The following is a 26,921-nucleotide window of genomic DNA, read 5'->3' as shown; positions in this document are numbered from 1 at the left end:
AAGTTACTGAATAGATAATTCACACAGACATTTATTAGGGAAAAGAGACTGTCTTAAAACATGCAGTCTTAAATTATGTTGATTTAACTAAATGGAAAGTGTTCCAAAAACTAGAAGCAATTTCTTAATAATACAGTTTATAACTGTATTCAAAGAATTGAATGATGCTATTCTTGGACTACTGATTGAAATCTGAAAACAATTCTTCTTTGCATATGTTACAACATTTATACTGTGCTAGTTGAATAAATACACAGTCCACTAGCAAGGATATTATGATTAGAAAAAATTAATAGCCAACCACAAATGATAGAAGCAGCCAACTATCACACTTCAGGTTTTCTAGGATGACATTACCTACAGTACTTTCAAGATGCAACTGAATGACAGAAATGATCTAGTAGCACCCAGATGAGGTAGATTAATGTAATGGCCCCTTCTCTTTCATAACCACACATTTTCTTATAATTAAAAGGATTCAGATCTTATTTTTAAGTATCTGCCCTCATCTAGAGAATGCCCCAAAATAGGGCAAAATAATTGGAAATGTAATGAGCCAAGAACAAAAGTTTTCATCCATGGAAAAATGCCTGTTACTAAGAGACTATATGAAACATTACCCATGTCCCAATTATTTTAAATGAGCGTAGTGGGGAAAGAAAAAACTACTCGAAAAAATGCTTGATCACAGTCACAATGCATAACAGACATTACAGGTGTCTGATTAAGCATGCCTTTTGTGTTACTTGCAAAACTACTTCAGAAGAATCATGTCCTTCAGAAGAATCATCTGTTCTGTTCACCAAAACATTCTGCTGCTGCATTGTGTTCAGTGAAAACATACAGTATTAGAACATACCAAAATCATTCATTGATGAATGCATTTCCACTTATAGATAATACCAGTTTTCAGATGAATGGGATATACAGACTTATAGCTACGTCTGATGAAAGTTAAAGCCAGTACGGTATGACAGACATAAAATACATTTTGTTTTGGACACATGGTGGTAGAGGACGTTCACAAGGATCAATGTATTCACTACTGAAGTTAGAATTCTGACAGTTTATAGTTTATAGCAACAAAATTCTGTTACTTAACAATCCAAAGAAAAACAATTTCTCTTGTCAGGACAGCAGTTTAATGTAGTAAACCAGTTTATTATGCATTTTCTTCTGAAATGTGGGGCTTCCATATAGTGTTAAAACATTTAAAATACTTCAGATTAATCAAGGTGAAAACAAACATTTTGACATTTTAATAGGTCTGGTCAATGTACAATTTTTATGTACTTGGTAAACAAAATCAAAGCAAATGTAACAATTACAATTTTGTTTCTATTATTCTAAAGGAAGAAAAAAGAATGTTAAAAAAACAGTCCAGTCTGCCATACCCAAAGCAAGCTAAAACCTTACTATTCTTAAGATTTCAGAAGTTCATGAACAGATCAAAAAGTTAAATGGACAAATCCACAACATTTATGTAGCTAAGATGGAATTTCACTCTAAACAGAGGTTCAATATGGTCAATGAAGTCATTCTTCTTACGTTTTGCAATTGCTGCATGATGAATCTGATATGTCACTAATTTACTGTACAACTTACACAGCTCAGATACTTCATGACACAAAATGCCATCCCATTGTTTTTTTAAATGTAAAATTCCTTATTAAATTATCTTCACCACTGGGAAGTACTTATGCGCAGAGAAATCAAACTCTGGTAGAACCTAAATTAAAAGAAGAGGACAAGACAGGTAACTGACACAGCCAGTGGAAAGCAGAGTAACTTTGAATGCTAACATTGTGCTTAAATGAGGTAATTTTTTTAATTTCCTATATATTTTTAAAAAAATCGCCTACATCAGTAAAATTCTGCATTCTCCTTGTTATCCGATACAAACTAAAATATACATTTTAAAAGTACTTATAATTCTGACATGCAGGCCCTTTAAAGCGTCTATACGAAAACTATTTTTATTCGGATAATAATAATGTGAATCATATGAAATTAATAATCTTACAACTTCAGAAGATCCACAATATAATCAAGGTTCCCACAAAAGCAGCTTTCATCAAGCTTATATGATACAGTTTGTAAATTTAAAATATAATTTACATTCTTAATTTATATAACAGGAAACTAAAAAAATATCAAAATTGTGAAATACAGTTCAAGGCAGCATGTGTTAATACAAGGAATTCTCTTAGTGTTTAATAACTTAAGTGTTTAATATTGCTTATATTGCATTTGCATTAAAAGGCACAAACAAAGCTAACCAACAGATAATGTTAAAAAACACAACTACATTTTTTAACCTCCTTATCTCCAGTTCACTTACCTTGGTATTTAAGTCATTATTTTAATAATTTATATTATTTAAAATGAAAATAACAAGAGCTTCTGTATTATAAAAAAGCTTCTGTACCCCATAGCATCTCATTCATTCAGAAATATATTATCTGGAATGGTTTAAGAAATACGTGAATGGATGGTATTTTTCTGTTAGATATAAAGTTATTATATATACTGTAGCTTTAGTTTAGCAGAGTGAGTTTTAGTCCTTACATCTCTAAAAACAAATTGTCAATTTAAAAAAATGGAGCCATCTAGCATGGCTTCAATGAAGAGTATTTAAATAGAAGGAGAATTTCTTACTAATGGACTGGATGCTGAGAATGAGAGACTCCTGGCAGAATGACAGATATTTCTGGCACAAGACTCTTGTAGCTTTTAATCTCCATTAAAAATCTTACTGATCCATTTGAAGAGCACTTCCTTGGACAAAACCTATTTCTATAATAAGGGCCACAGGAGCTGTATGTGGTTATGCCACTGCCTGTGATAATCAGTGTAAAAGCTCATCACTAACTTTCAGTATTACCTTAGTCTCTTTTTTGTGGCCTCCTGCAAGCAACTTCATCACCACTATGTTGGGTTTGGCCACTTTCAGTATTCGATTCACCTGCACAAAACAATAAAATGATAACATTCTGACATACCGTCCTTAATGTAGTAATGTAACTATGTCTAGTTTTCATCTCCTGAACTGTATTACTGAATCAATCAACTATACAGCTGGCCTTTGCCAGTTACAGAATATCATTAACTACACCAATGTTTCAGTTCAGTAGGCTCTACAGTATGTGGTTGCCTAATTGACAGCGGAGTTGGACTAAAGATGAAGGAATGAACAAGAAGTGAAACGGATGTAAAACAATGAAAAAACACAATTTAAGATCTAATGCACTGTCTTCCTTTGTTCCAGAATTCCAATTTCAATACATTAAAAAAACAAAACAAAAGTCAAAGTATTAATCTTGACTTAGAGTTCATTATATTTGTGATACCTGTACTGATCTTGAAGCTGTAACTGCAGTTTAAAAAAGATAACCACGTAATAGATTATCTGTTTACACTAAACTCTACGGTACCAGAAATGAACAAAGCACATTTTGATTAGATATCTATGCACTGAGAAAACAAAGTTTTTTGAAGCAGGGGCTTAGAATTCATTACCACTGTTCAAAGAAAATGTATGCAGTTCCTGCCTCTCACTAGCTGTATATAAAAACATCCATTAAAACCTAAAAGACCACAAACATATCAGAGTATCTCAAAATCTCAAGCTTTATATTATTTTATTTTTTTGTCAGTGAAATTCCCCAAACAGAACAATCAAAATCAAACAACCTCTGGATCTGGATTGGGAACATTCTCCAGGATCATCTTGGCTTGCTGGAAGTGCTTACTGGATGCCATGTAGAGATCCGAGGATTGAGGAGGAGGGCTATATTTATTCAGGTCAGACATTTCCTGGAGGTCACACAGACATCAGGTTGGTACTGGAGAGGTGCACTTGTCAACTTCACAGATCTTATACTTCAAAGGAGACATGCTCATTCTAAACAAGTATATGATTCTTGACATACAGCTTGACCTAAGTAACTTTGCTTTTTTTTTTTGCTTTTACTTCAGTACAAATGACAGTCTATTACTTCAGCTGTAAACATGACACATTAACAATGCTTAAGTCAAAACATTTCACAGCTCAGCATTATTTAGAAGCCATAAATATCAGTTAAAAGCTAGAATCTGCTGTCACTAGAAACATACAAGAAGCATGGAACTACAAAACATTTTGTACACTTTGTTCTTTCATTTCTATAACAAAGATGAACTGAAGTGCACTATTCTCATCATACCTTAAACTGGATGTAATGCACAGGAGGAGGGGTAACAACACTGTTGAAAGGGGCAAAACGATGTTCATATCGGACTTGCTCACTGTCCAGCTCAAACTTTGGCTTTCTTACTTTTCCGTCCATGTCGAATGCTATCATGGTCTGAAAAACATTTTTTTTTCTTTGATTAGACTTCACAGTGCAATTTCTTCACTACAATGTACACTTTTCTATTCACATTTCCAGTGTCCTTGTTCATAAGTGTTTACTTTGAAGGAGATTAATAGATGTTTGGAAAGCACATGATTGCTGTTAATTGTGTAAAATGAAGTAGAAGATCGCTCAGCCTATTTTTTAGCACAAAAATGTAAACTGATGGAATAATAATAATGCCATAATGAACAACCAATAATGGGAAAGGGGAGAACATGTTAGTCTTTTAATATCGTTAAAAGTAATTTATTTACAGTTAAAAAACTATTTTATTTACAGTTAAAAAACATTTCTTGAGAACTTAGTTACTGATATTTAATTTTAATGAGGATGATTAAAAAAAAGAACAGAAATAACATAATGCCTTTTCCAATTTATAATATAAACATCAAATCTCCAAAACGAAAGGCTGTTTATGAAAAACAATTTTAGAACTTATAATTGCAAGAAGAAATATTTATCATAAAAATACCTTTTCTGCTTGCATCTTGGACCACTGAGTACTTTTTTATTTTGCATTTTAAAGCATGTTAGAGAATTACCTTGTACATGCCAGCACACATATTCTGGTAGGCTTGACTCATGGTGATCTCTCTGCTTAGGGGCCGTGCTGTAGAAAATAATACAAAGGCCCAAAACCCAATTACTTTTCTTAACAATAGCAAGTGCACTTCAAAAGCACTGAAACAGCAAAGTACAACAACAAAATTACCTTTCTTTTAATGGTCAAGCAATTTGTAGTTATTAATTTAACTCCCTGAATAAGTGCAATATATGTATGCATTGAAGCACTCAAAATATAATGCATAATTTGCTCATACCAAAACATTTGCTTATATTAAAATAGGCTCTGAATTCAAAGCCATATTATTTGCTTCTATCAATTAATACTGCTACTTTATTAACTACATAAAGTATTGTGATAGCCAAATTTTAACATATGTTACAGCTACTGTATGACTCCTGTCCAAGTACAGTTGCCAGTAAGGCCATCTGCCCCTTTCCACGCTGTGAGCCCCTCACTCCCTATAGCAGAGTTTGCACTGACTTGCGGAAGGATGCAGAAACTGCAAGCTCACAGACAAGTCTCAAAGGCTCAATACTCGTTTAGGAAATCCCAATTATAGACTCTGCAATAGAGTTACAGTGCATAATTGCCAACAGAATTATGGGAATGTCAAATTCTTACATTGCAACCTTGTGTAAAAAAAACAACCAATTCAATACTTTTTTTCAAGAAGCAGTAGGTATTAAGGAGAAAAGATATTTAAATTACCCAATCAAATATATAATTGGGTAAGACGTAAACAAGGACTAGGTTTGGGAAGCCTGGATCTATATAATGGTCAGGAAGTTGTATGGTGAACACCAATCATGCTATGAAAAAAAATATTACAGAGGACATGAGAAAAAGAATAGTTTCTGTCCATCAGTCTGGAGGGGTTTACAAAACCATTTCTAAATATTTGGGAATCCAACCATCCACTAAGTCTACAAGTGGAAAATATGCAAAATCATTCTAATACCACCCAGGATTGGTGGTGCTGCCAAAGATCCCTCCAAGAGCAACCACGAAAATCATCCAGGAAGTCTCAAAGACCTTCAGACTTAATGGCCTAGTATAGTGACAAGGACACTATACTGTAAAAAGGCACCGTCCTTTGGATGAGAAATAAAACCAAAGTCCTGACTCTTTGTGGTCATTTCCCATGCTCCTAATTTTACATATGAAACAGAAAAACTCTCATTTTATGGAGACGTTTTATGACTGCAAAACTGAAAATTCTGTAGCATGGAAGGTGACTATTTATAGACGATATTACTCTAAAAACATTCAATTTCTATTGTAGTTTAACTAGTTCAGCTATATCTGGACATCAAATTTGCATGTTAGTGAGAAAACAGACCACTTCATTGTTCACTGCCAATTTCCCTTCAAAGCTCTAGTATGGAGGGTCTGAATATTCTCTGTATATTTCATATCTCGTTCCACCTTCTTTATCATGTTACTATTTCTACTATGGACTTACAGTCTAACTTCAGAAAAGATTAGGAAGATCAGCAAAAAAATACTTAATCCATTAACTAATATTATAGTTGGGGGAAGCTTTTATGGAGGCCACACTACGCATGGCCATGAGTATCCTTTATCCAGCACAATGGGGTTAAACAAATGATATATTGCGACTTTTGTTCTAAAGCCAGTCAGGAAGTTGCAGGGAGTTTTTCAAAGGGACGAATCATTTAAAAAAATAAACGTCTCTAAATACACATGGAGAGAGTCAGAAGCATAAAAATGCTTGTGATTGTGCAATTGCGAAGTGTGCCCCAAGGAAGACAGCTTTAGCCCGGGCTGTGTCTCGTGCCTGTGAAAAGCAGCCGAGGAAATACTGAAAATGAAATTTAATGCAGCCTACACGATCACACGTGAGGAACTACCGTTCACAAAATATGCCTCCCAAATCTTGATGATAAAAAAAGAACAGAATGGATGTAATCAAAGACATATGAGTTTATTGGGTGCATTGCAGATGAACTTAAAGCGCAAACACTACATTTTACGTTAATATGAACTCTTTTTCTGTAATTTGGCAGCTAAAAGAGATCATTTGGCTCCTAAATGTTTCATTTTAGGAGCCAGTGGTTTCCAAGTATTTTTTTAGTCTGGAGCTCTGCCTAGTGATCCTTCAAGATCTTCTATCCCAGTACTGACCAGGCCCATCCTTGCTCTGAGTTCTGTGGGGATCAGGCTGTAAACTAGTTTTTTATCTGTGTTCTGAAGGATACCCATCTCTGATTTTTCTTTCCCACTGTTTCTTTAGTCACCAGTTTTAAATGCTGACTGCTACTAATCTGCTTGCTTGTTAAGACATTTTTTCTGGCCTTGGTTTAAAATTCCCTGGATAAAGAACATTTCAACAGATTCATTCCTGTAACTGTAACATACAGTGTGAACTCAACTTAATTATTTGGTCCCTTACATCTAACTAAAAACTCTTAGTAGATGAACATACACAGGTGGGAATGATAATGCATCCAAACACTCCCGCAGTGGGTGTTTTTTTGCCTTCTGGTTTGGTCCAATGGGTCACAATTCAGCTAACAAGCCTGAGTGAGGTCAGGTATGAAACTCACTAATTAGTACAGGGTTGACAATTACGTATCCAGTTCAACTGAAAGTTAATTTAAAATATGCCTTAATTAGAATAATGATGCTGTAGTAATTCCTTCTTGTTAACAAATGCGGCAGATATAAAAAGATAGCAGACCTGTTGTTTGACAGACTGTGACTAAAATAGCTAATGGAATGAATCTGTGATATTCTTAGAGAAGTGGGCACTCAGTAATTGGCTATAATCCTACACCATTTATGCAAGCCCCTTTACAGTCTGTGGTTAAATCTGTGTTTTTCTGCTTGTCGAGACATTTACGGTAGCACAGGAAGTTGAATAGCGTTGTAATGTGACTATAAAGACCCAGAAAATATAATTGGAGATATTATGGTTATGAACTTGGCTATAGCAAAAATCAGAGGATACAGGATTGAATTACAGCATTCAAGCGTTAAAACACTTAATATGCTGCTTTAAGCAGCTTCAGGCATTACTATACAGGGACATGAACCTCCTAAAATGAGAAAAACTTCAGTGATAAAGAGGTACTCCTAAAATTATTTTTCTGCCTTATGCCCCATATATTGCAGAGCTTTACCCTTTTTCTTCTTTTTGGATTTCTTGCTGCTGCGTCCTTTCTGCTGCTCCTCCATGATCCTCTCCTCAGCCATCTGAGAGCTATCAGCTCGACTCAGTGTGGACATCAACCAGGCATACAGGAATTCTGACAAATACCTGAACACAATGTCCAGTTAGTCATCTCACATCAAGAGACAGGAATTGTTTTTAACAAAAAGATTTATTGTTAAAATAGAATTACTTCTTCAGCAATTCAACATTTAATATTCCAATATTTCAAATGGAACACTGACAAATTTGAAGAGTTGATATTATAAATGATGGAAAAAATCCTTGCAAGAATCTGTACTATCTTTTCTTAGAAATCTGCAGTTTTGGAATGTACTTCTTTCTTTTTCATTAACTCAAAAATGTACTTATATTTTGTTAAAAAGTGTTAGGACTAAAGATTTGACATGAATGTCAACTTTGTCATTTAAAACGCATTTGCAATACTTATTTAAAACGTTATAGTAAATAACTATCAAGTACTTGTTTTGGTCCACTCAATGAATGTTACAGTTATCATTGTACATATTGTTTGATAAAAGGTGCATTTCCTACTTTCCATGATGTTAATGTAAATGTATTCAGAATATTTTTTATAGGGATTCTCATTCAAAACATACCAGTAAATGTAGTAATACTCATGCATGCTATAGAGCTCAAGTTCAAAGCCACTCAGGAGGTACTGGATCATGATTCTCAAGTTGTGATAAAGGACCCATGTTCCCAAGCACGCCAAATGCTGTCTTTGTGGCTCTTGCTTCATTAGCATACTGTGTAGAGCAGCATCCACTTTTTCAGCCTGGAGAGAAGCAGAGAGGGCCTCTGATTAAATAGTGAAAAAGGAGTAATCTCTTCAAACACACGTGATTTAGTAGTTAAAGGAAAAGGACATTTTAAAGGTGTGAGGTTCATCAATCCCAGATGTTTCTAAAAACAAACACACGTAACAAAAATACCAAAAACAGGTCTTTGGAAGACAAAAATTATAGAAAACTTTTCTTCCTAAAGGATATCAAAGACTTTATGTATAAGAAGGGGCACCCTCCAGTGATGTACAGCACCCACCTGAAATACTCGTGTTAGCTATTATGCACCAGCAAGCCAGAAAGTACCAGGTCAAGCAAAGAAGTGAGAAAATGCTTCACCAGTTGCAAAAACTCAACATTAGGAAGGGCAGATTATGTAAAATCCAAGGTTCTAAAGTTCTCAAGTTCTGACTTTCATTTAATGTGCCATCTAAAGGGTGTACCTCCTAGAGAACAGTGTCTCCCTGTCGCCATATTTACTGAAGTGAATACAGCACATAAATTCTGGTTCAGAGGGAAGAGTCCCACCTAATGGTCTACAAACAACACATACAGCAGCAACCTTGTTTTCATCTGTCCTCTTTACGGACTACGCTCAGTCTTGCATAGATCCCAAGAAAAGTAACGACTTCATGACAGAAGGTGGTAACACTGCTGAATGTTCCCATTCATAAACACACCTTTTCCAGGTCTGATATTCTTTTTAACAAAGTGACATTCCTAAAACACTTTGTATAGATTTGAACAAAGTTAAAATTAAGAACCTACATTCATTACACACTCATCATCTTAAAAGCAGAATTTAAGATGAATAAAATACATTGTATAATGTACAGTTGTAAGCATGTGCATTTATTTAAGAATGCACAGTTGTCTATGTGACAATGATAATAGGAACGGAAACTGCACTACAATAATCTAGCCATCTATAAAATACCTTGGCTGGTCAAAGCATTTTAGCACCATTTAAACTTCTGTGGAAATACATTTTACTTTCAGGTTTTTCAATATGTCTTCTTCCTTCTTCCAAAAGACACAAGAGGTGAAATTCAGAATCAAAAGAAATAATGCTAAAATGAAACATTGTGTGAGCAATACCACATGAGGAATACTGTGCACAGAATACAAGAAAAAACATATCCAAGGACAAGCCTTATACAGCAAGAACAAATTCTTGTCTCAAAGGCCATATTTTAAACAGGCTATTCAAAGAAAGAGGATATGATTAGGGGATCTGTGTAAAGAATCTTAAATCCTAAAACTTAATGATAGTGAATTTAACTGGCTATTTTAAGTTCAGTAAGGAACTTGACTATAAAGGAACTTAAAATAAAAGTACAAATTAAATGGGTGTGAATTTAGATGGTTGTGCATCCGGAATAATCAAGCTTTTTAAACTGTTAGAGGTAAACCTAAAAAAAAAAGATTAAATTCTTGGATTTAGATGCAACATGCAATCTATGCACAATGACCCCATTACCATTATAAGCTTTTGAATTTTTAAAGAAAATATTAAAAGCATGACCTTATTAAGTTCAAAATCATACATCCAAATTGAGTATGTTTAGAAATCCAATTACTTATTTTTAAAATAAATCCTGTGTTTTAACTTGGTGGATCATGTGGATGCTCATTTTATATTTTTTGTGATGGATGTTTTTCTAGATCAGTCTTACTTCATCCTGCAGTGCAGAAAACTCCTCCAAAATGTGTCCCAACTTATCTCTTTGTCGGGCCCTGTTGTGTCCATGGATTTGAATGAGACTGCAGAATGGCTTTTTGAAATAAAAACAGGACAGACATTTAAAATAACATCAACCAAATAACAATTCAATTATTAAGAAATATTAACATAATATGAAAAATAATGCAAAACTACAATAAAGCAAACATGCTGTAACTGTGGATACAGCCAGTGTTCTAAATAGATACTCATTAATTGAAGTTCAGACTTTTACTGACCGTCATGAACCCAACAGTTAAATAATGATGTATCTAACTCTTTTGAATTTATAAGGAGCAGCTATGCACATGAAAATATTACTTAAGAATTCCCAGCTTATTCAATGATGTTTGCCTATGTGTTGTAGAACTTGTTTACAATGAGCACAAGATGATCAATTCTTTCAAACGTTACACACAATCTCTTGAATTTCACTTTCAAATAAAGAAGCAGCACATTAAAAACAATTACATAACAAATAATATGAGTAGACTTCTTACACAAAAATATAATGGAGCAGATAAATTATAGCCCAAAAGGTTTTAAGTAATGAATGCTACACTGAGAAATGTTGAATACAAATATAGGAAGTATGAGTAAAACACTTCTGACTGAAGTTACCAGTGATCTGGGCCCTAGGGCATTTAAAGGTGAACTGCCTGGTAGTTTTTTTATTTCAGGGTTAGAAAGAATCAGCATTAATAAGTGCATTTCTGGGGTGCATATTTTATGCAGACAGAGAGACAAATATATACTGTGGTATGACAATATTTTAAAAATATTTGGTATTCTTACCCGAGTACAGTGTGTGACAAATGAGTCAATGTAATCCTTAGCCTGATGGTTGTTGTATAAGCAGCATCTAGAAAGAAAATTTCAGTTTTCTCATATTTTAAACGACAGCAAGGTAAATGTGAAAAAAGGAAAGCAATGATTTTTGGACTTACTTTGTAGATAGTACAGGGGGGCTCACAAAATACCTTAAAGCATCCTTTATCATGTCTTGCATTAGATGAGTCCCAAATACCTTTTTATTATCAATCAAGAAAGTTGTCTGTAAAATAATAAAATATTGTATAGAATTAGTGACTTCACTTTCATAAATAGAGAAACATTGAGAACATTATAATGACATTAAATGTAGTTTTTTAGTCCTACGAAACATAGTGGAAAAAAAACACAGCTAGTAAAGGGGTGTAGAACTCCAGTATGGTACATGCTGGTTTCACAAGTTTTATGTCTCTTTACTACCTGTAGCATGTAAAAAGTAACTGTAGGTGTGAAAAAACCTGCATAGTGTGACCTCCCAGGACTGGAGATGTATACCCTGATCTACTTATCTTATCTAGTTTTAAAGAGGCAAATCAGTACAAAGAACTTTGATATCACAGCTAAATCCAGTGTCTACAAATGAGAATAATAAGGAGTTGATCATTACATGAAGTACTGGGGCAAGTTGCAAGTGAGTTACAAATCCCAAGCAGGTGAAGTTCTCAGCAATTAGAGCACACATGCAAAATACTCCAATAGCATCTGAGAATTTCAATTGTTACAATTGCAAATTTGAAAAAATAGTACTTTAATCTACATAATGACAAAAGACTTGAAAATTATTGTATCTAAATCTAATAAATTAATTGATTCAATCAAATCATTAAGAGTCCTGGAGCAGGAGTGAGGAACTTGCTTTGTACTGTGCTGGTACTGGTGTTCTGTGATCAATATTCTCAGTTGCTCAGATGTGCGGTAGACCATGAAATACCTTTTCAGTGAATCATGAATAAAACTTTGAGACACTGGAGAATCAAAACAAGTGGCATTTTCAAAGGCCAGCTTTCTATCAAATAAATTATGCAGAAAAATAATCTCCTCTCAGGAAAATGTTAAATATAAATGTGCTGAGAATATGTTGGTGTGGATAATGTTTACATATAGGCAACAATTAAATATGAACTAAATCAATTACACCCTCCCCCCCAATAAAGAAAAGGGTACTTACTTGTAACAAAGATCTGGAAAGAACACAGGGGGATTGCTCACTGAATTCACAGAAAAAGTCCTTAGGAGAAAACAACATGCAAATTAAAAAAATTGAAACTTATGAGAGATGCTTCAGAATGACTATGCTACTAAAAACATGAACAAAAGTTAAAAATCGATTTGAATACAGTTGTATGGTGTTCAATAAAAAATAATAGCTGTTTATAGCAGCCAGCAGCGGCCAGCAGCCATATCACTCTGCAACTCACAACTGGCAACCCACTGAAGCTCAGCAGGTGTGAGCCTGGTCAGTACCTGGATGGGAGACCTCCTGGTAAAAACTAAGGTTGTTGCTGGAAGAGGTGTTAGGATGGCCAGCAGGGGGCGCTCACCCTGCGGTCCATGTGGTCCTAATGCCCTAGTATAGTGACAGGGGCATTATATACTTTACTGTAAACAGGCGCCATCCTTCGGATGAGACGTAAAACCGAAGTCCTGACTGTGGTCATTAAAAATCCCAGGGCGTTTCTCGGAAAGAGTAGGTGTGTTACCCCGGCGTCCTGGCCAAATTTCCCATTGACCCTTACCAATGATGGCCTCCTAATAATTCCCATCTACGAATTGGCTTCATTACTCTGCTCTCCTCCCCACTGATAGCTGGTGTGTGTTGAGCGTTCTGGCGCACTATGGCTGCTGTCGCATCATCCAGGTGGATGCTGCACATTGGTGGTGGTGGAGGGGAGCCCCCATTACCTGTAAAGCGCTTTGAGTGGAGTGTCCAGAAGTGTAGTGTAAGGAATTATTATTATTATAGTACAGAATTACCAGGGTATTAGAAGGAGCAAATAATTCACAAATACATGTACTTGAATTACAATAATCCCATTAGGAGTACTGTAATTCATAAATAAGTACCAGTATGGAGTGCAGATTCGTGGTGTTGACAACTTCACAGACTGTTTTAATGCGCTCTATCAGTTTGGTGAAGTAGTTGACCATTTCTTCTCTCTTAATGATTTTGGCATAGCGAGGAAAGGTTGGGGGTAGCAGCCGCTGGTTAACAAGGGGTTCAAATCCCATCATTATGGGGTGATCTAAATTATAAGAATGAAAAAATTAAAACGTTAATAAGAAAATGTTTTCAAAAAGCATAAACTATAGGTTTAACTTAAAGCAGCTGTTTGAACAAAGTTTGCATTTTGAACTGGAACTGGACTTCCAATGGAAAACTACTATACCACACAGTCAAACTCTATAGAAATGTAGTAGATATACTAAATGTGTATACATGTAACAATACAGTTTCATCTGTGATGAAGATACTCCAAAATACTGCATACCTCCTTTTGTAGTATCATTTTGTGCTTGTATACCGTGATGGATGGAAGTGTGGATAGCAGAAAGGAGATCTGCAGCTTGTGTCATCAGTTTCTGAGCTTCCGACACTGAGCTTGTCTAGCACACACAGGAAAGAGAAGATCAGTTTATTCAACCCCACTTAACAAAATTCACTAATAAATCTTTGTTTATTTAAATTAGTTTAGTTTATGTGTCCGCTTTCACCTGTCTGGAAGCACAGGCATATATCTATCACCATGTGTTATTCTGGTATTTCAGTTTGATCATGTAGTCTCTATGTTTATTTTATATATGATAAGATGAAATGCCACTGCACTCAGAATTCTGGTATTCCACTACGGTTTTTATGCTCTTTAGGTACAAAGAAAGCAAAATGGCACTGTATTTGAATTTCTCATTCAAGTGTGAAACAGATAAGAATGCAGAAATCAAAATGATCCAGTGAGGGGCATCATACCAGGTGACTTGTAACTGAAAGCTTATGCTATGAAAGAGCTCTGTAAATCAGACAGCATTTAAAAACGGAAAAAAAAAAATCTTACCTCTTTTTTTGTAAAAGCGATCAAAGCTGTCAGCAGCAAACGTGTAAACTTAATTCTGCTAAAAAGGGCCAGGCATTGTTGATGCTGCAAAGAAAGATGAGATTCGGAATGATTGTTCTACCTAACATTTGTCATGTAACATGTACAGTATAAATTAAAATACATACATTGATTTTGAAAACCACTTGGAACTCAAGGGTAACTTTTCAATACTATGTCTAGAAATCTTCAAATAATCCCAAACTTACTAAATAATGATTGATTCATTTTTTTCACATATCTGATCAACCTTTCTGAATTCATTAAACACATGCAACATGTGCCATCGCAGGCTGGTGCCAGCTGGGAGCAACATGGGGAGGACACACACTCCCTGAGGAGCCGGAGGCTCAGTTAGCACCAGGGCACTTCATGTGAGAATATAAAATTAATAAGCATTAAGGAGTGACTTTTTCTAGTATATGAAGCTGCTGCTCAGAAGAAGAAGCAGTCTTGAAAAGGAAAGAACTTCAAAAGAGGCCGATACAAAAGAGGCTGCAGAGCATGGCACTAATGTCACTAATTCTGACAGAGGACAGAGGAAGAATGCTAGTTAAATGGAGGGAATTTATAAGGGCAGTCAGAGTCCCACCACGAGTTGCAGGGAGAACAATTAAGCTAGTGAGGGCAGACAGACCCATGTCTGCTGGTGAGTGGTAACTTTGCCATACAAATTAACACACAAGTCCTGTAGTCAAGTCTAGGAATAGATGTAAAAGCTCACTAGAGATAGCAAAGTTGGAAAACCTGCATTGCAAATTGCACTTGAGGACCGAGCAGAACACATACTGTACAAAGCATTCATTCTACTTAAACCTTCTAATGGAATCTTTTGTTGAAGCATTTTTGCAAGGATAGTTAGAAAGGCAAAAAAAAAACCAATATCAAGAAGAACACCCATAACAGGACGGGTCAATAATAATCTTTAAGTTTGTGGAATTTATTTGAAACCACTAAGGTATCTCTTACTAAGCCAAGAGATACTGAGATTACGTTTAAATATTAGTTCAAAACAGATAAACAGTAACAGTTGATGTTTCAGTGCTGAAAAGTACTTAGTCTATCTGAGTATTACCAGTATAAGGATATTGCAATCCTTACACACAGATCTCATGAGTGCATACAACTGTTACCAAACCATGAATTCTTTCATGAATACATAAGCATCTAATCACAATTATTTTAAGATATCAGCTTTTATTGGAAGTATAAATAACTATATACCCACCTGGAAGAGCTAGAAACATTATGAAAACATGGTTTTAAATTGGCACCAAGCCACAGCTCAGAAAAACAGAAATACTGAATGCTTTAAGTATGATTTTCCCCTTGAGAGAACTCATTTTGGCAACATCAGAACATTCTATTCTATTTTTGCATTTTCCCCAAAGAACTTGAAATTCCAGGCCGTTCTACCAATCTTTCCTTCCACTAGAGATTCCAAAGAAGGATTTTGCTAGAGAAGGAATAAAACCTTCTTACTTCAAGTTCCACTTCTGGGTCCCTCTCTTCTCCCTGTCGACTCCTTGTGCTCTGCAAAACAAGGGTAACTAAACAAGTTCAAGGTCCATAGCTCTAAGCAGAACCAAACCACTGAAGCTTATATTAGATTGTTCATTACATTTCCCATTAAAAAGGTGTCTATGATAATGACATATTTTCTCAGAAAACCTTTAAAAAAAGAAAACTGAAAGTTTATTTTAATAAGAACCTTAATTTAACTGAGCATTAATTAACTGAGTATATGAACTGTGCACTGACACCTGATCAGCCAGCATATATTTAACCCATATTTCTTCTAATTAAGCCTTCTTATAAACTCTTTTGGTAGATGGCCTTGCTGGGAGGGAAAATGTGGCAAAATAACACTATCACAAACAACACTCATAGTACGATAGGGAAATTATAAGAATTAAGAGATTAAGCCCCTAGTTAATTTTAAAAAACGCAATATTTAATTACATATTGATCCCAGAAAAAAATATGCAATGCACGGAATAAACCACCCATTTTCAATATCCTCTTTCTCCAATATAGAGTTGAGGTGAGCTGGAGCCCAGCCTATGAAGGGAATGTAGGCAAAGGAGGATACGGTCTACACAGCATGCAATATGAAACATGGCACATATAAAAAATAATTCTAGGTGAAAATATTACATCTCAGAAACATTTTTTCATAGATCTCAGTCTTTAAGCATTGCAAATACCTTCACCCTCCTTTGTAAATCATCCTCTACATCCTTCAACATGCCTTTAAGAAGAAGAAAAAATCATTACATTAAATTGCATAACTTTTATAATAGTATAGCACACCCTGATGTTTATATCAATTCCAATTACAATATTAAAACAGTAGTTACTAAAAACAGGTTTCTACATGTACTGTACAAAATGTCACTGATAATTAATAAAGAAAACATATTTATTAGCTGTTAGATCTCTTATAATGAGGGATATAATTAATATACCTCAAGTTAATTATAATTAACTTATAATTAATCTTAAAAATAAACACCAAATTACCTGTAACTCTTAAATCTGTCACGTTGTTAGCCATTTTGAAACCATAGGTCATTGCCTGGAAATCTTCCTAAGAACAAAGCAAATTTGAAAATGTTAGAAAAAACTGGTGCACACTTTTGCACTAAAGTGACATGATTTAAAATTATATACCTCCTTCAAAAATTAAAAGCTTCTTAAAACTTTAAAGGTAAGATCCTGTAAAACATTTCCTTTGCAGTCCATGACCTTTGAATTTTGGAAACTGTTCATTAACAATGTTAAATTGAAAACCCAGTGAGCCTTAAATCAAATGGAAGAATATAGAGTTTCCATGGATACTGAATTCAACAACATACTTAAAGGAAAGCTTATCAAACAATCTGAATATGTCACATTTATTCTTGAATAACTGAATCTTGAAAGTTGAATATTTACAGTCTTCCACTTAAGAATGTTTCCCTTTTCCTATCCTTAACCTCCTAAGGGAAATCAGTTGTTAATCAGTTTAGATATTTGAAGGCATCTCTTATTTCAGGTTTAAGAGCACATGAGAAGGAAAAGCTTTTAAAAACAGTTGCCTTCATAAAGAATAATCTCCAACTTTGCATACTATACACAGGCTGTTCGTACAAATAAACATTATTGAGCATTTGTGTTTACTTAAGTATAAACAGCCTTTCCAAAACGTTTCTTACTGCTGCATTACATATAATTTGCGATTCTCCAGATATAGATTTTGGCTCAGACTTAATTTAGAGAGTCTGCTTAGTTTCAGTTCACTTTAAAACTGTTACACCGTTCTGACTACCCACAGAGCTGCTGCTGGGTTATTCCTCTCCAGACAGAATTCCTGGGAATACTATATCACACTCCTAGTGAGAAACTAAACCATATAGGGCATTGAAAAGCACTATAAGAGTTGCACTGCAAAAGTCACACATAACTTACATGCTGGATTTTTGAGCAGGCAATACCTTTGAGCAACAGTGATCACATTTTCTATAACATTATTTCTAAAAATGTTGACCACCCATATTAGTATATAAAGCTATTCCATATAAAGAGGGTCTACATATGAGTCTACGTGAGCCTTACCAGACTTGTTCAACAAAACAAACAACACCTCCTAAATCATATATTGCTGTCAAAAGATCCCAAGGGAATGGAAACAACAGCACAAGGCTGAACCTTAGAAGGAAATGTGCTCAAAGTGCTCAAGCTGGATGAGATCATATGGACTTTTGATTAATTTCGAGCTCACCTCTTCAAAAACAGCTGCTTTATTGACTTTCTCCCGGGCAATATCACAAATTTTCAGAATGCCAAGAGCAAATGCCTTCATGGCAGAGTCTTCTATTAGGTCAGGGTTATGGACATACAGGCAAGTGAAAACTGTCTGGGCTAAGGAATGACCTTCAAGCCACGTGATCTGGAATGAAGATGGGCAGATGCACAGCATATTATTATTCCTGAGATACTGAAATAATGAAAAGAGAAGCCAAGGTAAATCAAAGAAATGAAGGTTAATTTCAAGAAGCACTGTGAATACAGGAAATCTGCTGGGTTCATGGCTTCTTCAAAACAAACTCACTCTTACAGCATATGCACTGACATTCACAAACAAAATAAAAGCAATCATACATTACTTAAAATTCTTATTCTAACAGCAAGTCATTACTGTGGTCTTACGAACACATTTGCCCCAATAGCTCCAATTTAAATCAAGGAATTCAGTACAGGGGGCAGCACGGTGGCACAGTGGTTAGCACTGTTGCCTTACAGTGCTGGGGTCCCGAGTCCAATTACGGACCAAGGGTGCTATCTGTGTGGAGTATGTATGTTTTCCTGTGTTTGCCTGGGTTCCTCTGGGTACTTCGGTTTCCTCCCACAGTCCAAAAACATACTGGTAGGTTAAATGGCTTATGGGAAAACTGGCCCTGGTGTGAGTCTTTCTATGTTTGTGTCTCTGTCCTTGTGTGCCCTGTGACGGACTGATATCCCATCCAGGGTGCACTCTCCCTTGTGCCTTGGCCTACTTGAGGGGATGGTCTCTGGCTCCCCCAAAACCCTGAACTGGATGAAGCTGCTAGAGAATGGATGGATGTAATACAGCAGGATTGTACAGTGAAAGTCAGTATATATTGTATTGTATGCATCATGGAAGATGGATTGGTTGCCACTGTTCTTCTACATTGATGGTAGAGTGAAGCTGCCTTTCAGTTTTTAGAAGGTGCAAGGAAAAGCAACACTAATACATCATGAAAGCAAAGTAGAAGGCATTCACAGGTGAGATATCAGTGACTCTGCTGCGTTTCTACTTCAGCCTTTAAAGTGTTAATAATGGACATTAAAAGACAGCACAAAGAGCAGCATTTGTTTTTGATCCCTCCATTGGCAGTGTTTTTAGTAGTTAGATGTTTATGTTTGCCAGTCAGATGTAATAATGGAAGACATGTTTGATTTTGGTTAGATTGTTATGTAAAAACATGTCAGAGCCTTGCTTTGAAAAATTGTCGTCTCACTGGCTTTTATACAGTGATTTGCATTTGACATGTTACAAACACACCATTAAGCAAGTTCTATTGAAAAAAAGCATGGCCATGACAATACGACCAGTGCGATGGTGGGTGCATTACAGAGATCTAGCTCTTCTAATAGGACAGGAAAATGGTAGAAATAAAAAGGTGACAAAATACAGCCAAACACCCAAATCAGGAAATTGTTTTTATATTGCGATACAACAGATTAGTGATAAACTTACCAAGCAGCAAAAACATGTGTCCATTATACCAATCAGCTCAGGCAAGGTCAAATCCTTGATTTTAATAGCTCCATCCTTATGAAATTATAAACATAACAAAATAAAAAAATTAACAGAGATTTATAAAGAAATTGGTATATTATTAAGAGTTGTGGTGCAAATTGTTAAAAAAATGGCTAATCATATCTTTCTGGAGTTGGAGTTCTTGATTTCAAGTGAAAGATTACCCAAAGATTGTATCCAAGTCAAGCATGGTTGGGCTGACATTTGACAACATTGGTCACACTGTATCTCTCTGGTCATTGTGGAAGTATCTTAAGATTATTTTTTCTTTAAAAAATAGTATAATTATTTTTGAATACTCTCCATTTACCATGATTAATTGCTAATCAACGCAGTTGACAACTACTGTTTTTACCAGCACAGTACAGATGAGAATCAAGGACTGACATAACCGTCCATTTCTTATTCAAGTACCATAGTGACTATAGTACCATAGGAAAGATCACACTGAAGGAATGACACAGCTGTCGCTGACAACACTGCAGGTTTACAGGCACCCAGAAAAGAGGTCTGTTTAGTGTGCTAAATCAATGGCGGACTATTCAGAAGCCCCTCCACAGCTGTAAGCCAAATGAACTTTGGTGTTTGGCAAGTCATGGCCAGGGGCCAACTACTACTGTGCAAACTCTAACTGGTCATGTCAGGACCACAGAGTTAAAACTATCAGACTAAACTAATCTCTAATGGACTCACTTGAGAAAGGACACTGCTTTAAAGATTTTTCAGTTGAAACTTGTTTTAGGCATGAAGGTTGTTTTTGAGTTCAAGAAAATGTCTGCAGTAGCTTGTCCTTCCAAGTGCCAGAAGACAGCATTACATGTATAAACAGAACTTTACTATTCATAATCCACATATCTGCGTTTTGATAAGAACATAAGAAAAGTTAGAAATGACTGGAAGCCATTCAGGCCCAGTTACTAGTTAATTGATCCAAGGACCTTAACGAGATGTTTCTTGAAAGAAACCAGTGTACTGGCTTCAGCAACATGGCTGTTTTTCCTTACTCCCACAACCGTTTTGGGAAAGAAGTGCCTCCCAAACTCGGTCTTAAACCGCACTTAAACATAGGTTCCACTTGTGCTCTCTGGTTCATGTTTCACTGAACATTCTGAAGACATCCGCTGGGCTGACAGTGACTTTGTCAGTCTTTGAAGATTTTGAATACATGTATCAGGTTCCCTCTTTTGTGTTCAAGACTTTTTTCTGTTTCAAAATATAGTTAATTCAGTTCCTTCAACCTGTCAGTATAAGAGATAATTCCTTTAAACTCTGGAATGTATCTAGTTGCTTTTCTCTGGACTCACTCCAGATCAGGAATGTTTTCTATTATGTGGTGACCAAAAATATACCAGATATTCTTAAGGCCTTAATAGTGTTATACAATATTAACTTAACACATGTTGATTTAAATTCTAACTATAACCTAGAACTTTGCTGTTTTTTCAATCCCTTTTTCACATTGTCTAGGACATCTAAATGACATGTCAACACCTATTTTTCACATGTAGCAGAAGTAGTGTTCTAGCTTAGTGTTTCCCATTTTGTATTTATAATTTTTTTTTTACTACGTGCGCAATGTCTAAATTAAATGTCCTTTGCCAGTTTTTTCCCTAGAAATTTTATCTAATTAATATAAATTTTATTTGCTGTTTCGACAGTGTTTGCTAATCATCCTAATCGGACATCATCGGCAAAACTACCTAGTTTACTATTTGGAATAAATTAAGAAGAGCACTGGTCCTAGTACCGATTCCTTAGGTACTTCACTAATTACATCACCCCCATATTGAGTTTTAACCCTTTAATTGTATCCTCTGTTTTCAATTTAATAGTCAATTCTCAATACAGATTTGTGTTGCCCTGAAAGCCTTCCATTTGCAATTAAATAATTAATTTTTCTGGAGAACTTTATGAGGAACTTTCTGAATATCTGAGTAAACCAAATCATATATCTTGTGTGCATCCATTATAGTTATTGAACACTAACAAGTTGGTTAAGCAAGAGCTAGCTTTTCTAAATCCATGCTGACTGTTTCTTATGATATTATTTTATATAGGTGATTCTCTAGTTCATTCTTAATAATCAATTCCTTTACCATATGTTTTGAATGTACACTGTATCCCTTGGATAAAACCTTCATAAACTTACTAATTCAAAATTTTATACAGCATTTCAAATCTTACAGTGTACCTTGGCATTAAGTGTAAAAAAAACATAATATTCAAAACCTTGACTGCCTGCTCGAAGTTGAGGACCTTCCTGTTCACTTGATTGCCAATCATGCCAGCATCCATCTTGGGATCCATCATTTCAATGGCAGACATGGCTTCAAACAGGCCAAAACTGAGAAGACCAAAGGAACACATTTAAATGTAAAAGAAAAAAAGGTTGAATCTCAGTGTAAAACTCAAAGTATTAGCTCTATAAGACTGATTTATTAGCTTTTTTAGTTCCCTTCGTGTATGAAGAGTAGAATAATGTATTACAGATATTAGAAAAACCAAAGACACAGTAATAGCTAAACTGAGCCATTCTCCCGTTTTTTTAATCTTGTTTTCTTCTTTTCTTTTGATTTAGTAAATGTTCTTTAAAATGGTCTTATAGCTTGATTGATTATATTCCATTTTGCTCAGGAACCGTAATGAAGGTGGAAGAAGAAGCTTTGAGATTTGGAGCCATCTGTGGTATTACTAGATTGAAAAACACTGGAACACAAAAGGTGACAAACATACCAAAACATACATTTCAGAATTAATTAATTTAATTGACCAAAAAGAGAAAGAAAAGAATGTCAAACCAGCAGCCATCAGCTTAGCAACACATTTCTCTATTAACTCTGTTATTACTCAGTTAACAGCATGCACCTGAAAAAAGGAAATGCATACTGAAAGAACCTCAAAGCTCAATCCTGCAACTCAGCCCTCAGTATGGAAAAAACATAACATATTGCTGGAAAGTAATTACTCTTCAAATTCTGCATTTTTGGAAAATTAGATGTACATTCAACATTCAAGCATCTGCCAGAACAAGGGATGTGATAAACCAGGTGCACAAGAAGCCATGCAGGTCAGTTCTTTGTACTCACAGTTTGTCATGGAGCAGTTCTCCAAGCTTCAGTTCTGCATAAAAAAAAAAACATACACAAATGGGAAGGGATCTCAGGATTCATACTTCTTGACCTCCCTACTTAGAAACAACTGGACTTTCTGCCACACAACAAATAACTTGATTTAAAAGGCAGTTTTAAAATCTGGTTGTAAAAACTGGAAAACACAATGAAGTCTATGCCTTTTCAAGGAAAATGATTTACCCTAAATAAGATGCTGTACATCAAGATTCCCTAAAATTTGCTATGGTTAAACATGACATGCAACATACAGTATATAGAACAAGTCAGATTTTGAACTGGCAAATCTATTTTAGCTTCACTATAAGACACTGTAATATAAGCAAACTTGCAAGGATGAGGGGCAGGGGGAACAGGTGGCTCCAGGAAAGAAGCACACAACACTGTAATAAAAAAACTACTTTATATACATTTTTTTTTACTGATTATGCAATCAATAATATATTTTTTAAAAAATTAGGCCGCAGTTATGCTTTACCTTTACAAGCCCCTTTGAAGTCCAGGGTGATATCCACCCAGTTTGCGTTATTCTTCATCTTCTCTGGAATTCCAAGCCCCCAGCCAGCATCATCATCCTCAACAGATGACTTCATTACCATGACAACAGCTTCAGACAGATTAACAAACAGATGCCTTAATTGGGATCTGCTCCAACAAAGCTCTTTCACAGCTTCACCTTTTTTTTTTAAATTATAAGAAAGACAGGCTGGCTAATTCATAAAAGTACTGTATAGTAAACCAGAGCCAAGAAGTATTTTTGTCTTATTTTGAATGAATTACCAGGAAGAACAAAAAAAAATCCTTTCAGTAGATGAACATGAAAAGAACTGTCGGAGATAAAATAAGAATTGAAAGCACTGTGGGGGTGTAAAAGGAACACCCTGATCCCAAATATTATTAAATACATACAACCAGCAGCAGTATGATATTTGAAACCTTTTTTTCCCCCAGAACGTTAAACAAAAGAATTCTGGAACAAAAAAGCTAAATCATCAGTTACACTGTCTGACAATAAAGGGTATCTATTTAAATGTTACTTAGAAAAAGATTACTTTTTTAACTTATGCAAGAAAAGTGATTCAATGAAGTGTATGTTTATTTAAATGTGTAGGTTCAGAATCTCTGTTAATCTCTATCTGCATTATTTACCTATAAAGAAAACAACTTTATGAAAAAGTTAAAATCCATATACAAGTAACAGGTTTATTCCATGATGAAAAAAAGAAGAAAACACAGCCAAAATGTTGCGTTTTCATTCTTCTCTTTTCAGCATGGAATAAACCTATTATTCCTTTACAGCCTACTCATGCTGATGCAGCTACCCACCTGAACTAATAATCCATTTACTATACATACACATACGTCATTATCCTGTAGCCTACTTATTGCTCCAGCACCTGGTCTAATGGATAACTTGTGTAGGTGGTTGCACCCGGATGGAGGTTGTAAGCAACTATTGTAGATAAACATGTACACTAAGGAACAGGTAAAGGTGACACCTGAAGAAGGCTCCAAAGCCGAAACACTGTGTCTCTTTTCTTTTCACCATGGAATAAACCTTCATCTGTTCCTTTGCAGCCTACACATGCTGACACAGCTACCTATTTGTACACTAATGTACACTGTCATTATGGTACCATTAATGACATACTGTATGCACATACTTGGATATACTGTAGCTTTGCAAACAGGTCCCCAGCCTCAATTTTCAACAAAATTAATTTCCATATTCCTGTTGCAAAACAGGAAATAATTTTGTAATGTGAAGCTGTGATAAACCGGCATAAAGTTAGTGATAGCCTTGCTTTAAAACTTTTACACAATGTGTCAGAATATCAACTGTTATTCACCTGCAGTTATCCACAAAGGAAAGAACATTACTCGGACAAATCTCAGGTAAAGGCTAGAGTACCTAATCTAGATATTCATTTCTGTCCATACAATTTTATTACAGAGACCATTAGACACAAAAATGGGAGAGATGCAAGAAACATACACTGCAAAAATTAACCAGTACAATTCTGTTAAGAAAAAGCACAGAGCCGCTGAATGTAGAAAACCATTTCTACAATAAAAAGACTTAATGAGTTGTATGAATACGGATATTAAGGAAAAAATTGGTAAAAAAACACGTGACATATTTGATCAACACAAATGTCAACAGAGATCTGAAACTGCAAATAAGGCCTCATTATGTTAATTGTGTACATTAGATGGCATGGGTTTTAGACATGCCAATAGTTTCCTTTCTTGAGACTCTAAGAGACTTTACAGTTTTCAGAGGATTACCAGATTGTGTCAAGAATTCAGCGTGTGGTGTGATAAATACATCATTTCATTTTTGCATCTAATAATTGTTGAAAAAGTAAATTATTATAGATTTCGGGGACAAAAATCTATTTCTTAAGCTGTATGTCAGAGCTTTCAATTGACAAAATATATAGAACTTAGTAAGGCCTTCATGCAGAATACACAAGTCAAGCAATCACAGAAAGGCGATTCAATGTACTCTCTAGCACAAAGGGAATTTTTTTTTTAGTTCTTCTGACCAGATATACTGTATTTTGCTTTATTCTTGGGGCAATTAAACTAAATCTCCGTTTTTACAGTATTAGGGAATTATAATGGAAACAAACAGATTTATTTCCTGAATCCCTTGAAAATAAATAGGCCCTAACACATCACCTGTACATTTTGATACAGCGCATAACAGAACACAGTACGGCTGACTAATAGTACAAGTGCAGTTTTCAGTTTAGAATAACATACAACATAGCTGACTACTGATTTCAACAGACTAAAGAGGTGCAAACATAATGACTGGCATCTTTATCTCACATCAGTAAGACCACTTGCTAGAATTAACAAGCGGTCAGCAAACACAGAAAAATATAATTGTCAAAAATAGTATTTTCAGTAAAACGTCTCAGTTACAAGGTGCCATACGTATTTCTGGATGTTTCCAGTCAGTATTAACCACTGCGCTTCTGTACCTGTCTGACTTCAGTCAAACGCAACAAAAAATTTCAATATTGAATATTTTTGCTTGTATAGGTAACCTTGTCTCTAAAAAAACGATCTAAACTATAAAAGTCGTAATGTCTGTTAATATGCCCTCATAAAACACAAAGGACACGTATTATGACAAGGAGTTTATAAGAACACATCATGCATTTTTGCTCTTATGTGAACAAAATCGAAAATGACTTGCATATGTACGTACAAAAATCAAAGTACATCAGAAAAAGGTTGGCCACTTAAAAAGTTCGTTCATTAATTTCTTTTATATCTAATTTGCACAGGTGTCTGCAACAACATACTTAAGCTTTAGGTACAATATATCACTGACGAAATAAAATATATCCACAAAATCACACTAAACCAAGCCAAAAAGTGAACCTTAAGTAAGACATTCATTTTAATTATATTTAAAATCGCAACTTTGTAATATATTTTAACATCATATTCAAACAGAAGCACGATTTCTGTTACAGTAAGGCCTGAGATAATTTTAATAGTTTTAATTCTATACTGAAGGATTTTTTAAGTCCGTACTGAAACATAAAAAAACATTACAAAGCGCAGCAAACTGCATTACGTAATTACAAATGCACTAACGCCTCCAGTTCTATCATACCTGATTAAAAGCTGATTAAAACGTTGTCTGAAAGAATTCAAATAAAAGGCCATACAAACTGTTTCCTTGGCATGAAACACCGAATTGCATTCTGGGAAATGTTGTACCCATACCAATCCCAAATGAACAACGACAGCTAATTGGTGCTGATTATAAACTTCAGTCCCCATAAGCACGTACTCTGCAACGTCATTTTTCCTCGCCAAAAAATCGTTCAAAACTACCAATCCCTTAGTCCTCTGCA

General features: G+C 35.1%; 1 protein-coding gene across 1 annotated transcript; it reads right to left on the bottom strand.

The window, feature by feature from the left end:
- Positions 1 to 1,140: 1,140 nt before the first annotated feature.
- Positions 1,141 to 26,784, bottom strand: naa35 (N-alpha-acetyltransferase 35, NatC auxiliary subunit). Its single transcript, XM_006626564.3, has 23 exons — positions 26,678 to 26,784; positions 23,519 to 23,647; positions 22,999 to 23,032; positions 22,142 to 22,256; positions 19,850 to 19,924; positions 18,350 to 18,517; positions 17,110 to 17,176; positions 16,794 to 16,837; positions 16,069 to 16,119; positions 14,548 to 14,631; positions 13,987 to 14,101; positions 13,562 to 13,740; positions 12,666 to 12,725; positions 11,614 to 11,720; positions 11,462 to 11,528; positions 10,620 to 10,718; positions 8,758 to 8,936; positions 8,109 to 8,245; positions 4,940 to 5,007; positions 4,206 to 4,346; positions 3,694 to 3,816; positions 2,885 to 2,965; positions 1,141 to 1,729 (listed from the first exon to the last, which is right to left on the bottom strand). Exons 2-23 carry the CDS (start codon positions 23,637 to 23,639, stop codon positions 1,670 to 1,672), a joined length of 2,175 nt encoding a protein of 724 aa, XP_006626627.1. The 5' UTR covers positions 23,640 to 23,647; positions 26,678 to 26,784; the 3' UTR covers positions 1,141 to 1,669.
- Positions 26,785 to 26,921: the final 137 nt, after the last annotated feature.

The sequence above is a fragment of the Lepisosteus oculatus genome, chromosome 3 (assembly GCF_040954835.1).
Source record: "Lepisosteus oculatus isolate fLepOcu1 chromosome 3, fLepOcu1.hap2, whole genome shotgun sequence".
In the NCBI taxonomy this organism is placed as follows: Eukaryota; Metazoa; Chordata; class Actinopteri; order Semionotiformes; family Lepisosteidae; genus Lepisosteus; species Lepisosteus oculatus.
The sequence above is the reverse complement of the archived record's forward strand: the minus strand, read 5'-3'. Positions and strand labels throughout refer to the sequence as shown.